This window comes from Poecile atricapillus, chromosome 29, assembly GCF_030490865.1.
Source record: "Poecile atricapillus isolate bPoeAtr1 chromosome 29, bPoeAtr1.hap1, whole genome shotgun sequence".
NCBI lineage: Eukaryota > Metazoa > Chordata > Aves > Passeriformes > Paridae > Poecile > Poecile atricapillus.
Genome location: NC_081277.1, coordinates 2579834 through 2592839, shown reverse-complemented (window position 1 = coordinate 2592839; position 13006 = coordinate 2579834). Strand labels below are relative to the sequence as shown.

Here is a 13006-nt window from a genome sequence, read left to right as displayed (position 1 = left end):
CGCACGTGCTGGGGCAGCGCAGGGAGAGGTGAGCACCGGGGCAGGAGTGAGAGGATCCCTGCCAGCCCCATCCCCATTCCCGAGCCCCTCAAAGCCGCCCCTTCCCCCCTCCCGAGCCGCCCCAACCCCGGGATCACTCCCGGACGGATGGGAACGGCTTTAGGAAAAGGGCAGGTGATTTTCTTTTGGGGTGGGCGCGCTTTAGGGCGGCGCTGTCATTTCCTCGAGCTTCACGATCCGTAGGAAGCCTCCCCCCGGCCGCTCCCCTCCCTTTCCCACCGCTCCTCCGAGGATGAACTTTTCGCTCATTGTTCTTTGGCAGGTACTTTTAATGAGCTGGAAAATATTCTTCCTGTGAAGTTGCAGTTTTTGTGGGGCTAGAATGAGTCCAGTCCTCCCCTGGCTCTGCCCAGCGCCGCCGATTGGCTCCGCAGCCCGGGGGGGACCGATAAGGGCGGCTATAAAAACCTCGCAGCTCCCGGTCCCCCAGCGAGCAGGAGCCAGAGGGGCCACCCGGATCCTCCGCACATCCCTGCGTTCATCCCCGGGCTCGCCGGGATCCTCCCTCCTTCCTTCCTTCCATCCCTCCTGCGAGCGCGTATCCAGCTCCACATCTTTGCTCAGGCCGGAGTGGAAGAGGAGAGGCGCACACATCCAAAAAAAAAAAAAAAAAAAAAGAAAAAGAAAAAAAAAAAAACCAAAAAAAAACCCGAGCCACCCAAAAAAAGAAAAAAAAAAAAAAACCAACCAAAACCAACCCAACCCCACACTTAGCGGAAACTTGTCAGAGAATGCTCCTAAAGTCTGGTTTTCTCCTGCTGCTGCTGATCAGTGCATCCGCATCCTACGAAGCTGAGCAGAATGACTCTGTGAACCCCAGGAAAGCGCGGGTGGCAGCCCAGAACTCAGGTAACGCCAGTAAGGAGGGCTCGGAGTCTCAGCCCCGATGCCTTAAACTGTCTCACATTTCTCTGCTGCTGATTTTTCTTCTTCTTTTTCATTTATTTTTTCCTTTTTTTAAATTTTTTTCCCTTATAAACTTACCGGCTGGCAGCACAAATGTTCCTTTCAGGGCTGGCAGGAGCTGTCGGTGCAGAGCTGGAGCAGGAATCTCCTGTAGGAGCCGGGCCAGGGAAGCGCTGCGAGGATGCAATCCGGGCTCTCCCCTCCTCCCCCAAGCTCCTCAATGAGTTCCGTGCACTTTTTTTTATCATTTTTATTTTCCTGCTTGCATGTCTCCCTCTCCCTTCCCCAGTCGCAGCGCTGCTCTGGTATTAAATCCCTTGCTTTTTAGGAAGTTGATAAAATCCGCGGCGCTGGGACGGACCCATTGTTCTGTGAACATCTGGCTGTTCAAAGAGGGGGAGCCAGAGCTGCCACTCTGAAAAATGCAGTAACCTAGAAACTGTCCCCTGCTCGCTGCGATTGTCACAAACTGATGGCTATCGGTCAGCTGCCACTGTAAAAATACATCGGTGACATTTAACAAACTCTCTTTCACAATGGAGAAAATCGAAAAAAAAAATAAATTCCTGGATGTCTGGACTTTGCTGCTTAGATAACTTGGAGACATTGTCTGGAACAATGGGAATTAAAATTCTGCCTCCTGCTGTACCGCAAAGATATTAAAGCTCTAATTCGGTGCTCATTAACAGCTGCCTTATTTTAGATCCGCGAGGCTCTGCGGCGCTGGAGCGGGGTGTTTGCTCGATTTTGCTTTTGTGTTTGGTTGCTATAGGAACGTGGGGTCTCCCTCTCGCCCCGTGCCTAAAACAATCAAAGCTTCGCGCACCCGGAGTCTGCTGCGAGCGAAGTTCTAATTGGAACCTGTGGAAAGCTAATTAGTGGGCTGGCTCGTGCTGCGGGAGGTTACGAACCGGGGAGAGGATGAATTACCAAATATTCCTCCCTTCAGGCACGTCAGCAAGAGCGCGGAACGACGAGGGGTTAATTGGGGGAGGTTTGGGGGGATTTTTTTTGGTTTTTTAAAATTATTTCTCCTTTTTTTCGGGAAAAATCCCGGTTATAAAGAATTCTCTTTAGGATACAACTTAGATTTAATAAGGTGTATTCTCTCCCAGTAAAGCCTCGCTTTTCCCACACTTCGGGGCTGGATGGGGGACCCTGGACTCGCATTTCTTCCCCAGGAATGTCTGGTAACATGAGCTGCAAGAGCAGGGAACGTGCCTTGCCCAGGCGCGGGAGGGGACAGATGTTCGGCTCACCCAGAAAGGTTAATCCCGGCTAATTTCAGGGCAATCATGTGGCAATTCTGCTGATTCATTGTTCAGATGCGCTGGATCTGCTCGGAGAAAGCCGGGATGACACGGATCCCCTCGTGTCCGGGCGCACCGCTTCCTCCGGGGTTTGCATTATCCCCGGAGCTCCATTACCTGAACTTTCTCTGCCCAAATTCCCCTTCCCCTCCCGAACCCGCAGCAAAAAATCACCTTTTTTTGCTACGCCTGCAAACTCCCGGGGCAGTTTTAGCAACGAGCTGCTGGATTGAGTCCTTTTGAGTGCTGAGAATTGACTCCCAAGCTAAAATCTTCTTTCTAGGTAATTCAGGCGTTTTAGAAAAGCACAAACACCTCCCAAAAAGCGCAATTTCCTGCTGGCTCGTTGGCATTTGCCAACACTTCAAGCTCATTTTTGGAGTGGTTTTGTGACACAGCTCCCAAAGATGGAGGAAGAGACCTTGGCACCCAAAGCTTTCCACGGGCCTATCCACATCCCTGCTCCTTCTTTAGAGGGAGTTGGGATAAAGGTGTAAATGCCTGAAATGAGGATTGGGTTGGGATGGATATTTGGGTCCCCATCTAAGCAAGGACCGTGGGGTGCTGCCTCTTTTAATCTGTGTGTGAGCCTCCAGGGGTTTGGTAGTTGGAATTTCTGTTCCTTGGGTGCTGGTCATATCTTCAGCAAATCATGGGAATTTTAGAATCATGGAATTTTAGAATCATGGAATTTTAGAATTATGGAGTTATAGAATTATAGAATCCTGGACTGGTTTGGGTTGGAAAGGACCTTAAAGCTCATCCCATCCCCTGCCATGGCAGGGACACCTCCCACTATCCCAGGGTGCTCCAACCTGGCCTTGGACACTTCTAGGGATGAGGAATCCACAGCCTCTCTGGGCACCTTGTTTCAGAGCCTCGCTGCCCTCCAAGCAAGGAATTTCTCCCTACTATCTGCCCTAAATCTCTCCTCTTTTAGCTTAAAACCCTTCCCAGCTGTTCTATCACCATGCAGATAAAAAGTCACTCTCCCACTTTTTTATAATCCACTTTTCATCACCAGAAAGGGCTCTGAGGTCTCCCTGGAGCCTTCTCCAGGCAGAGCTCTCCCAGCCTGGCTCCATGGCAGATTTTGGAGCATGGGAGAGGGTGTGAGCGGCAGTGCCAGAGCAGGATTTGGCTGCAGGCTGGGATCCGTGTCTGTGTGCTGACCTTGCTGTGCCTCTGTCCCGCAGCAGAGGTGGTTCGGTGCCTCAACAGTGCCCTCCAGGTGGGCTGCGGTGCCTTCGCCTGCCTGGAGAACTCCACGTGTGACACAGACGGCATGTTCGACATCTGCAAGTCCTTCCTCTACAGCGCTGCGAAATTCGACACTCAGGTACGGCCTGGGCACAGAGGGGACGGGAATGAACCCAGCTAGGATTCAAACCCGGCTGGGGATGGATCAAACCCCAAGGGGAGTGGATCAAACCCCACGGGGAATGGATCAAACCCCACTGGGAATGGATCAAACCCCAAGGGGAATGGATCAAACCCCACGGGGAGTGGATCAAACCCCACTGGGAATGGATCAAACCCCACTGGGAATGGATCAAACCCCAAGGGGAGTGGATCAAACCCCACTGGGAGTGGATCAAACCCCACTGGGAATGGATCAAACCCCACTGGGAATGGATCAAACCCCACGGGGAATGGATCAAACCCCAAGGGGAATGGATCAAACCCGGCCGGGAATGGATCAAACCCCAAGGGGAGTGGATCAAACCCGGCCGGGAATGGATCAAACCCCACGGGGAGTGGATCAAACCCCAAGGGGAATGGATCAAACCCCACGGGGAATGGATCAAACCCGGCCGGGAATGGATCAAACCCCACGGGGAATGGATCAAACCCCAAGGGGAATGGATCAAACCCCAGGGGGAGTGGATCAAACCCCAAGGGGAATGGATCAAACCCCAAGGGGAGTGGATCAAACCCCACGGGGAATGGATCAAACCCCAAGGGGAGTGGATCAAACCCCACGGGGAATGGATCAAACCCCAAGGGGAGTGGATCAAACCCCACTGGGAATGGATCAAACCCTAAGGGGAGTGGATCAAACCCCACGGGGAATGGATCAAACCCAGCCAAGAATGAATCAAATCTGGCCAGGAATGGATCAAACTCAACCAGGAATGGATCAAACCCGGCTGGGAATGGATTAAACCCGGTCAGGAGCCACCTTTTCACGCCCCCGACAAGTCCTGTGGGTTCTAAAGTGCTCCTGCTCAATGCCTGCCTTAATTTGTTGTGCTTTGGGCAGGATTAACCCTCCCCTCCCTGCAGCCGTTCCTGCTGCTCAGCTGCTCCTCTCAGCCCCCGTTTTTGGCTCCAAGTGCGTCCTCCAGGGCTCTTTTTCCACCCGCTCCCTGCTCCTTGGCACGGAGGGTTCCGTGGGGAGGAGAGCAAGGTTTCCTCTCCAGGAGGAAACAGAAATGTTCTTCTAACAAAATAAATCTCCTGCCTGTGTGACCTGGCACAGGGCTGGGCTTTGACTTGGAAGCATTTGGGTCTGGGAATACACGGCCAGGGAGAATAAATGGGATAATATTGGAGGGATGTGCTCTGCCAAAATCCCTTTCCCTCTGTGCTTTCCTCCCAAAATCCACACAGCCCCTCGTTCCCTGTGCTTCCACTCCCGAGGACAGATTTAAAAGCTGGTAAAGGCTCTTGATGTCTGAAGCAGAAGTGTTAAACTGCTGGCACTAAATGGATGTTAAATTGATCTCAGGGGCAGAACTGTTCCAGCTCTGATCCTGGCACTTCCAGACCAAAGATTCCCACTGCCTAAAATCTTTTGGGAATGGGAGTTCAGAGCATCCCAACTGCTGGGAGTGAAAATTCTGCAGAAATCTGGAGAATTCAAGTCCTGTTCCCTGCTGCGCCTGGCAGGTCTGTAATGCAGGAGGGGAATTAGCACAGCCAGGCCTGGCAGAGTATCCAAAACACTTCCCCTTCTTTTGGATTCCCAGGAATTTTGCTGCAGCTGGAAGTGTTTCCGTTCCATTCGCAGGGAAAAGCTTTCGTGAAGGAGAGCCTGAAGTGCATCGCCAATGGGGTGACGTCCAAGGTGTTCCTGGCCATCCGCAGGTGCTCCACATTCCAGAGGATGATCTCCGACGTGCAGGAGGAGTGCTACAGCAAGCTGGACATGTGTGGCATCGCCAGGCGCAACCCCGAGGCCATCACCGAGGTGGTGCAGCTCCCAAACCAGTTCTCCAACCGGTATGTGGGGCTCTCCCCAGAATATTGGAAATGGGAATCACAGAGGCGGGAATGAGAGGGGCCGAGGGGATTCAAGGCTTACAGGTCCTAAAGCAGCTTAGGCCAGTGAAGTTCTCTGTGTCCTCAAACCCTGCTCAGCTTTAGTGGCCTTCCCCCTCCTCTTTTGGGGAATTCATTTATTTCCCTTCTTGGGAAAATGCTCTTGGTTTTCATTTTGGGAAATGCCCATATTTCCCTTCCTGGAAAAATCTCTTTTTGGAAACACAAATTATACAAAATACAAAAAATATTATTATTTCTCCTTTTGGGAAATATTTTTAAAAGCAACTCCAGAAAAGGATCATAAAATTGCCCAGACATGGCTTACCCCAAAGCCTGGAGTTTGTTTAAATGTTTTTTGTTTTTTTTTTCCTTGAGCGCACTGTAATGGTTAATGATCCCAAATCAGGTTGATTAATTCAGCATGTCTGGCACATTGAGCACTTCAGAGAATCGTGGAATCATGGAATAGTTTGGGTGGGAAGGGACCTTAAACCCCATCTCATCCCACCCCTGCCAAGGACAGGCACACCTTCCTCCATCCCAGGGTGCTCCAAGCCCTGTCCAGCCTGGCTTTCTCCATCTCTTGCCACCTCATTCCCTTCTCCAGACTGCAGCTATCCCCTTCCTAGGTTTCCTATGGCATCTGGAAAATGAATCCTTGTCCTCCGAGCTACCACACTGCTACAAAAAAAAGCAGGAAAAACAAAAGGAACCAGGAAAACCAAAAGGAACCTGATCCTGTGTAACCCCAGTGTGCTGTGACCTAGTGTCTGTCATTTCCAGGGCCAGCCTGGGGCTCTCACTGCTCTGCTTTGGGGCTGTCCCTGCTCCTGCCGCCCACAGGAACGGGAATGTCACCCTGCTGGCACTGTCCCCTGAGCGCAGGACTGCCCTGTCCCCGTCCTCCAAGGATGAGGGACACAGGGAGGCTTCAGGGCTGCTGCAGTCACGCTGCAGGGGCAGGGATTTCTTCCTCCAAATCCTGGAACAATCAGCGCTGAGTCTTGTGATTGGGATAAAAGGGACCTTTTGGAGCGGTTTGAGTTGTGATTGGGATAAAAGGGACCTTTTGGAGCGGTTTGAGTCGTGATTGGGATAAAAGGGACCTTTTGGAGCGGTTTGAGTCGTGATTGGGATAAAAGGGACCTTTTGGAGGGGTTTGAGTCGTGACTGGGATAAAAGGGACCTTTTGGAGCGGTTTGAGTCGTGATTGGGATAAAAGGGACCTTTTGGAGCGGTTTGAGTCAGTAACCCTGGGGTTGGAGAGCAGAGCATTGGGAGCTGGGGCCTGGCTGTGGCCAAAGCCTCATCTCCTCTGAGGTGGCTTTGGCTGGATCCAGGAGCACCCCAGACTTCCAGGCCTGTCCCAGGACAGCTGTGCATGTGATAAATATGTTTTATCATGTTTTAGCATCAATTTATTCAGAGAATCCCTGAACAGCCAGAGCTGGAAGGGACCAGCAAGGATCATGGAAATCCATTTCCTAGTAGAGAAGATTCTGTTGGAGATGGAGAAATTCTTTCTTGTCTATCCAGAAAATGGCAAAATTGGGAAGGCAAAATTCTGCCGGAGGGAGTAAAAATGAAACTTGTGTGTCTTTCTCCCAAGCAGATTTGGAAGAGGTTTTCTGGAGGGTTGGGAGGGGAGCAGAAAATCTCTGTGGAGTCCCAGGTTACAGTGACGGATTGTGGAATTCAGCCCTTGGAGAGGGACAGGGGAACGCTCAGGCAGTGCTGGGGATGCTCTGAGCACCAAGCCCTGGAGTCTCTCCTCCCCCAGCCCGAGGCAGAGGATATTGTACCACACTGAGGAACAAAAGCAGCAGGATTTCCCAGCTCCGAGGCTCCTGGAGCATCCTGCTTTCCCAGCCCCTGGCCCGGCAGAGCCGCAGGATTAGAACGTGCCACTTGGCCCGGCTGCTGAGGGGAAGAAGTTAAAGGTCATTGCATCTTCCTGCCATTTAATCTCAGGACAGGAGCAGCAGGGCAGGAAAAGCTCAGCCCACAGCCCAGCTCTGGCAGGCTCTAGAAAAGCGTCTGAGCATGGAAGTGGGGCTGGGTAGGCTCTGTGTCTGATTTAAGCCAGGTTGTGTGGCCAGCTCAGATTTGCTCATCTCCACTTCAGGCCTCGCTCCCAGTGAGTGAGCCAGAGCCTGCTCCTTTTGTCCTTTGACCACAGCCAACCTCCCCTGGCTGCTGCTGCAAAGGCCAGGGCTGAGAGATGGGAAAAGGCTTTGAATGGGAACTCTCATTTCCCTCTTCCTTCCCCTCCTCCACCTGCAGGTTGTTCTCCTCTCTGCTCCTGTGGAAAAATGTCACCGTGACCTCAAAGTGCTTAAAATAAGTTCCCCGATGTCCTTTCAGGCAGAAATCCCAGCAAAAGGTGGGACTGCTGCCCTTTTTCCTGACTTTGTCTCCCTGGGAAGATGTTCCTCGGTGCAGGGAGGTGCCAGGTGCCCTCCCAGCCATGCAGAGGAGCATTCCGAGGAGGAATTCTCAGCAGGGCTGGGAATACAGACTAGCACCACTCCCTGGCTGCTCCTTGGATGAGGAATTTGTGCCCAGGGCTGCTGGAAGGGGAAGATGCGGCTGGAGAGGAGGCAGGGGAAGCCTCGCTCAGGGTTTTGTGCTTGGTGGGCTTGGAAGTGACAAGGGATTGTGTGTCCTAAGGCTCTGTCCCGAGGGAATCCAGGATCTGTCAGCCTTGGGCTGAGCTGTTTCTCCCTCTGCTGCTTGTAAAGGCTGTGCAGGGAGAGGGACAAGGGGGACAAGAGGGACAAGGGGGACAAGAGGGACAAGAGGGACAAGAGGGACAAGGGGGACAAGAGGGACAAGGGGGACAAGAGGGACAAGGGGGACAAGAGGGACAAGAGGGACAAGAGGGAATGGTGCCACAGGGATGGATCAACCACAGCTCTGCCTCGGAGCAGAGGCCAGGCCAGGCTGGCATCCCGGCAGCATCTGCTGCTGCCAACATCAATTATTTTCCTTCCCAAAGCTCCAGGAACTCGGGTGTTTAGCAGAGAGTAAATCACACCCTTTAACCCATTCCTATGTCTCTCAGCTCCTTGCTTTTACCTTCCCAATCCACCAGGATTGCTCCAAACCCACTGAGCTCACTCCCTCACCTCCCAGAGCTGGGGCAGCTGCCAGTTTAGGGCAATGAAATCAGAATTTTGCTGTTCCTTGCCTGCGCCAGGGGCACAGCACCACCATGCACAGGGTTTTTGGGTGCAGCGACAACAAGGTTGGACGTGGCCTTTCCCAACCTTCAAAAAGCCATGACAACACCATCAGAAATTGATTCCAAACATGCTCTGAGTGAGTTTAGGATCCCGATTCTCCCAGTTTTGTCGCCTGGCCGGGGGCCAGCATGGGCTAACGAGGTCGCTGTGCCACAGGTATTACAACAAGCTGGTGAGGAGCCTGCTGGAGTGCGATGAGGACACCGTGAGCACCATCAAGGAGAGCTTGATGGAGAAGCTGGGGCCCAACATGGCCAGCCTGTTCCAGCTGCTGCAGAGTGACCACTGCGCCCAGGGCCACCCCCAGGGCCACTTCCTGCGGAGGAGGATCTCAGAGCCGCAGAAGCTGAAGCTGCTCCTCAGGAACCTCCGAGGTGAGGGCTCCACTCCGGCCCACGCCAAGCGCGGCTCCGCCGAACGCGCCTGACAGGGCTGGGGGAGGCCGAGCACAACCAAAGCTGAGGGCTCTGCTCTAGGAGAGTGCTGCACCCAAAGCCAGAGGACTGTAGGTATTTTAACCCCCCAGGAGCTAGGTTTAGCTCCTTAGGGCTCATTTAGTTTGTTCGTCTTTTCTGTTCCTCTCGAGCAACACTTCTGCATGGGTCTGTGTTCGGTGTCGCGGCTTTCCCACCTGCCAAGCAGCTCTGTCTCTTCTCTTCCCCACAAAAAATCTGTTAGCCCAAAAGATTCTTAGTCTTAAGTAGATCCCTGCAGTGGTCAGGCCTCCAGGCATCAAACTCCCAACATTTGGAGGCAAAGCTCTGTCCCAAACTGTTGCGCTGATGCCACCCAGGCCTGGAGATTCAGCACCGAGGGGAGGAGCCGGTCCTCTCCTGCAGGTGACAAAAGATGCACTAAAAACTCTCACAAATCCTAAAAACATCCGTGGAATTCATGTCATGAATCTGTGCTGGCCATGGAGGAACATGGATGTCACGTTTCCGGTCATGTAGCGTCACCCTCAGCCCTAATCCTTCCAGCAGGGCACTGTGAACACGTTAAAATTGGGATTTACCAAACATGCTGGATGGTTTTAGTTGCCAGGACCTGGTACCACGGTGCAAAATGAGTTCAAACCACCCCACAAACCCCAAAACCGGGAGAGGGACGTGTTCTACTGTGGAAAGAGGTGCCAGGAGCCGGTCAGGAGGTCCCACACTTGTGTGTTGTGTTTCAAAGCTCACGTCTCTGTACTGTATTTAACTGCCTGAAGCTTTAAGTGAAGCCTAACAGAAACAAAGCCTGTCTTAAGATTAAAGGCCTTGCTCTAACTGTGGTATAAATAGTGCTAAAATCTGTCTGTACTGTACATAAACTCCACCAGAGCCTGGTGCAAAGGAGCAGAACAGAGTAACTTTATTGCCTGAACTGAGTTTTGTAAGTCTGCTCTTTCTCTGTCATTATTTTGTGTTTCCTGGAGGCAGCAGCTCTGTCACAGGAGAGTTCACCTTCCACTCTGTGGCCTTTCTGGAAAGGAGGAGGGGAAAGGTTTAGGATGGGAATCACAGGGCCAGGAACAGCCTTTCAGAGCTCAAATTGAGGGAAAATCCATAAAAACCCAAATCAGGCTGGTCAGTGCAGTCCCCGAGGAGATGCGCTTAGACCCAAGGAAGGGGATTTTGGAATTATCAGATCCTTTGGGAATCCCTTAGGATTTCTGGGGAAAGGCAGGGAAAATCCCTCATTGTCTCCAGCTCCAGCAGGAAGGCTGAGGACACAGAATGAAAGTTTCAGGAGCTGCCTTTCGTCCATCCTCCTGCTCCTCCTCAGCGGGCTCTGGGAAGAGGAGCGGAGCTGGGAGACCCCAAACCCGCCCCCCGCTGCAGCCAGGCTCTGGTCAGCCAAAAAATCCCCTTTGTGGTGTGGGATCCACCAGGCCAATCCCAAATCCATCCCCTGAAGTCTCAGCAGAGTGGGAGACTCTGCCTCAGATCATTGGAGAGCTGATAAAGGAGGGATCTCTTTTTCTTAGGGAAACCTGAAGCAATAGAACTTTATTTTTCTGGTGTTGTTTGGAAAACCACAAAGACTTTAAACCAGAACTTGCTGCTAAAATATCGAAACCAGAAGCAGTGGCAACGTTTCAGATGTCACTGTGTTCACAAAATGTAGCCCAAAAATGCTGGCAGGGAATTGGGAGCAGCAAAAAAACGTTGCTGACATTGGTGGAGGGTTGGAATTTGTCTCTTTTTTTTTTTTTTGGGATACTCCAAACAGAGCCATCCAGGGCAAGGAAGATGCAAAATTGCTCCTTCCTGAATCAGGCAGGGATTGAGAGGCCAACACAAAGAAGTTCTGAGATGTGAACCCCAAAAGTTTCTGGAATATCCTGACCCAAAAAATTTGGTTTATATTTAGGAATCAATCCTGGGAGTGCATCCCTGACTTCCCACCCCTCAGTTGTTGGGAGCCAGGGAATTCTGCTGGACTTTGTGCATCCAGTCCGTGTTTTTCTTTGGGAACTGGTCACCAAAAAAAGTCTTTTCCTGGCTCAGGGCAGTGGTCAAACCCCACCTGGGAGGCCCTGCCAGTGCTCCAGCGCTGTGGGATCCCAAAGCTTTCCAAGGACACCTGGGCCGTGATATTCCCTACAGAAAGCGCCTTCTCCATCCACCCATTTCTCTGCAGTCCCAAAGGTGCCTGAAGCAGATTCAGGGCTGGGAAGGAGCCCTGGGCCTCCCAATCCCATCATTTCTTTGGGGTGCCATAACGAAATTTCCCTTTCCAGTAGTGATTTCAACTTTGTCTCCCAAACATGGGTGGGAAGAGGAGTGGGAAAATGATTCCCCCTGCTGGGATTTGCTGCAGTGCCCCAGGGAATCATCCCCCAGAGCCCCAGGGAATTCCTTCTGTGCCATCCGTGTCCCAAAGAGCCACAATTCCTGATTTTTGAGCTGCTTTGAGGCCCCTTTTGCCCCCATGCTGGAGCAGGGAGGAATTTGGGATCACTCATCCCTCCACCAGGCTGGGCACTCCCAGCTCTTCCTGCTCAGGAGAGAGGATCTGGAAGCTCTTCCCATCTCTTGGGAATGCTGGAAAAGTTTGGATCCCTCTGGATCAGAAACAATCCCCAAGATAGACAATTTCACCTCGGAGTTCATCTCCGCTTTATTTTTGGAGCGTCACAAAAAGGATTTTCTCTTGGGGGCGGGGAAGGTTTGCATGAATCTTGTGGTTTGTTTGCACTTTAGACGTTTTTGTGCCATTATAAATCTGCGTTATTTGTATTTATAATTTAAAGAGATCTAGAAAAGGGAAAAAGGGAGAGAGTTTGGGAGTTTGGGGGGGGGGGGTTTGTTTTTTTGGTTTTTTATTTGCTGAGTACTGGAATAAACAGTGAGCATATCTGGTATATGTCTTTATTTATTGTTTCCGTGACATTTGTAAAGCTCCATGCATTCATATAAAGGTTATTTGAAACATAGCGAGGAGAAAGAGGCGAGTTATTTTCTTTGCTTATTTTTATAATTAAAGATGCATAATGTAATGAGGCCTACGTTGGGTTTTCTTCTGCGATGAAATAAAAAAAGTCAAATTGAAGGGGTTTTTTGGCGTCCGAGTCTTTCTTGAAAACGTTGGATTAAAATTAAATTAAAAATTAAAAACGTGTTAATGTAAAAATATTTAAATGGAAAAAATAAATTAAAAATGTTGGATTTTATTCAAATTGAGCATCAGAGCTCCACTGTCTCCTCTGGCTGTTTAATAAATCCTGTGGCGCTGGCCTGGCCTGCTAATTGGATTTGATTTCCCCTGCCAATTAAGGCAGAAGCACTTTTTAATGAATGCAGCTGCAGGGAAATAAAACCCCTGGATTCAGGATTTCCATGTGGATTCCATTCTGACGGGAAATCTCATATTTCCACTGGAACATAGAAATCAATTTAATCATTGGCAGATGAAAAGTGGGAGCTGAATTCCAACTCTGCTCCAAAAGCTGCTGTGGAATTTAAAAAATCGTTTTCCCACCACAGGAGAGAATAAATATTTGGAAAAGAAGAGGATTAATAAAGAAATTTCTTGCCCTAAAAATCACGGAAAAATCATAGAAAGGTTTGGATTAAAAGGACCTTAAAGCTGAGCTCATCCCACCCCCTGCACTATGAGTGTTGCAGCAATACTATTATTATTATTATTATTATTATTATTATTATTATTATTATTATATTATATTGTATTAATAATTATAATTATATATATTATATAATATTATTTACT

At 50.6% G+C, this 13006-nt stretch overlaps 1 protein-coding gene across 1 annotated transcript; it reads left to right on the top strand.

The window, feature by feature from the left end:
• The first annotated feature begins 382 nt into the window (after positions 1-382).
• STC1 (stanniocalcin 1) lies at positions 383-12038 on the top strand. Its single transcript, XM_058859469.1, is given in 6 exon segments — positions 383-416; positions 419-466; positions 469-909; positions 3473-3615; positions 5290-5501; positions 8945-12038. Coding segments are annotated over 6 exon segments (1149 nt in total). The 3' UTR covers positions 9216-12038.
• The last annotated feature ends 968 nt before the right edge of the window (positions 12039-13006 follow it).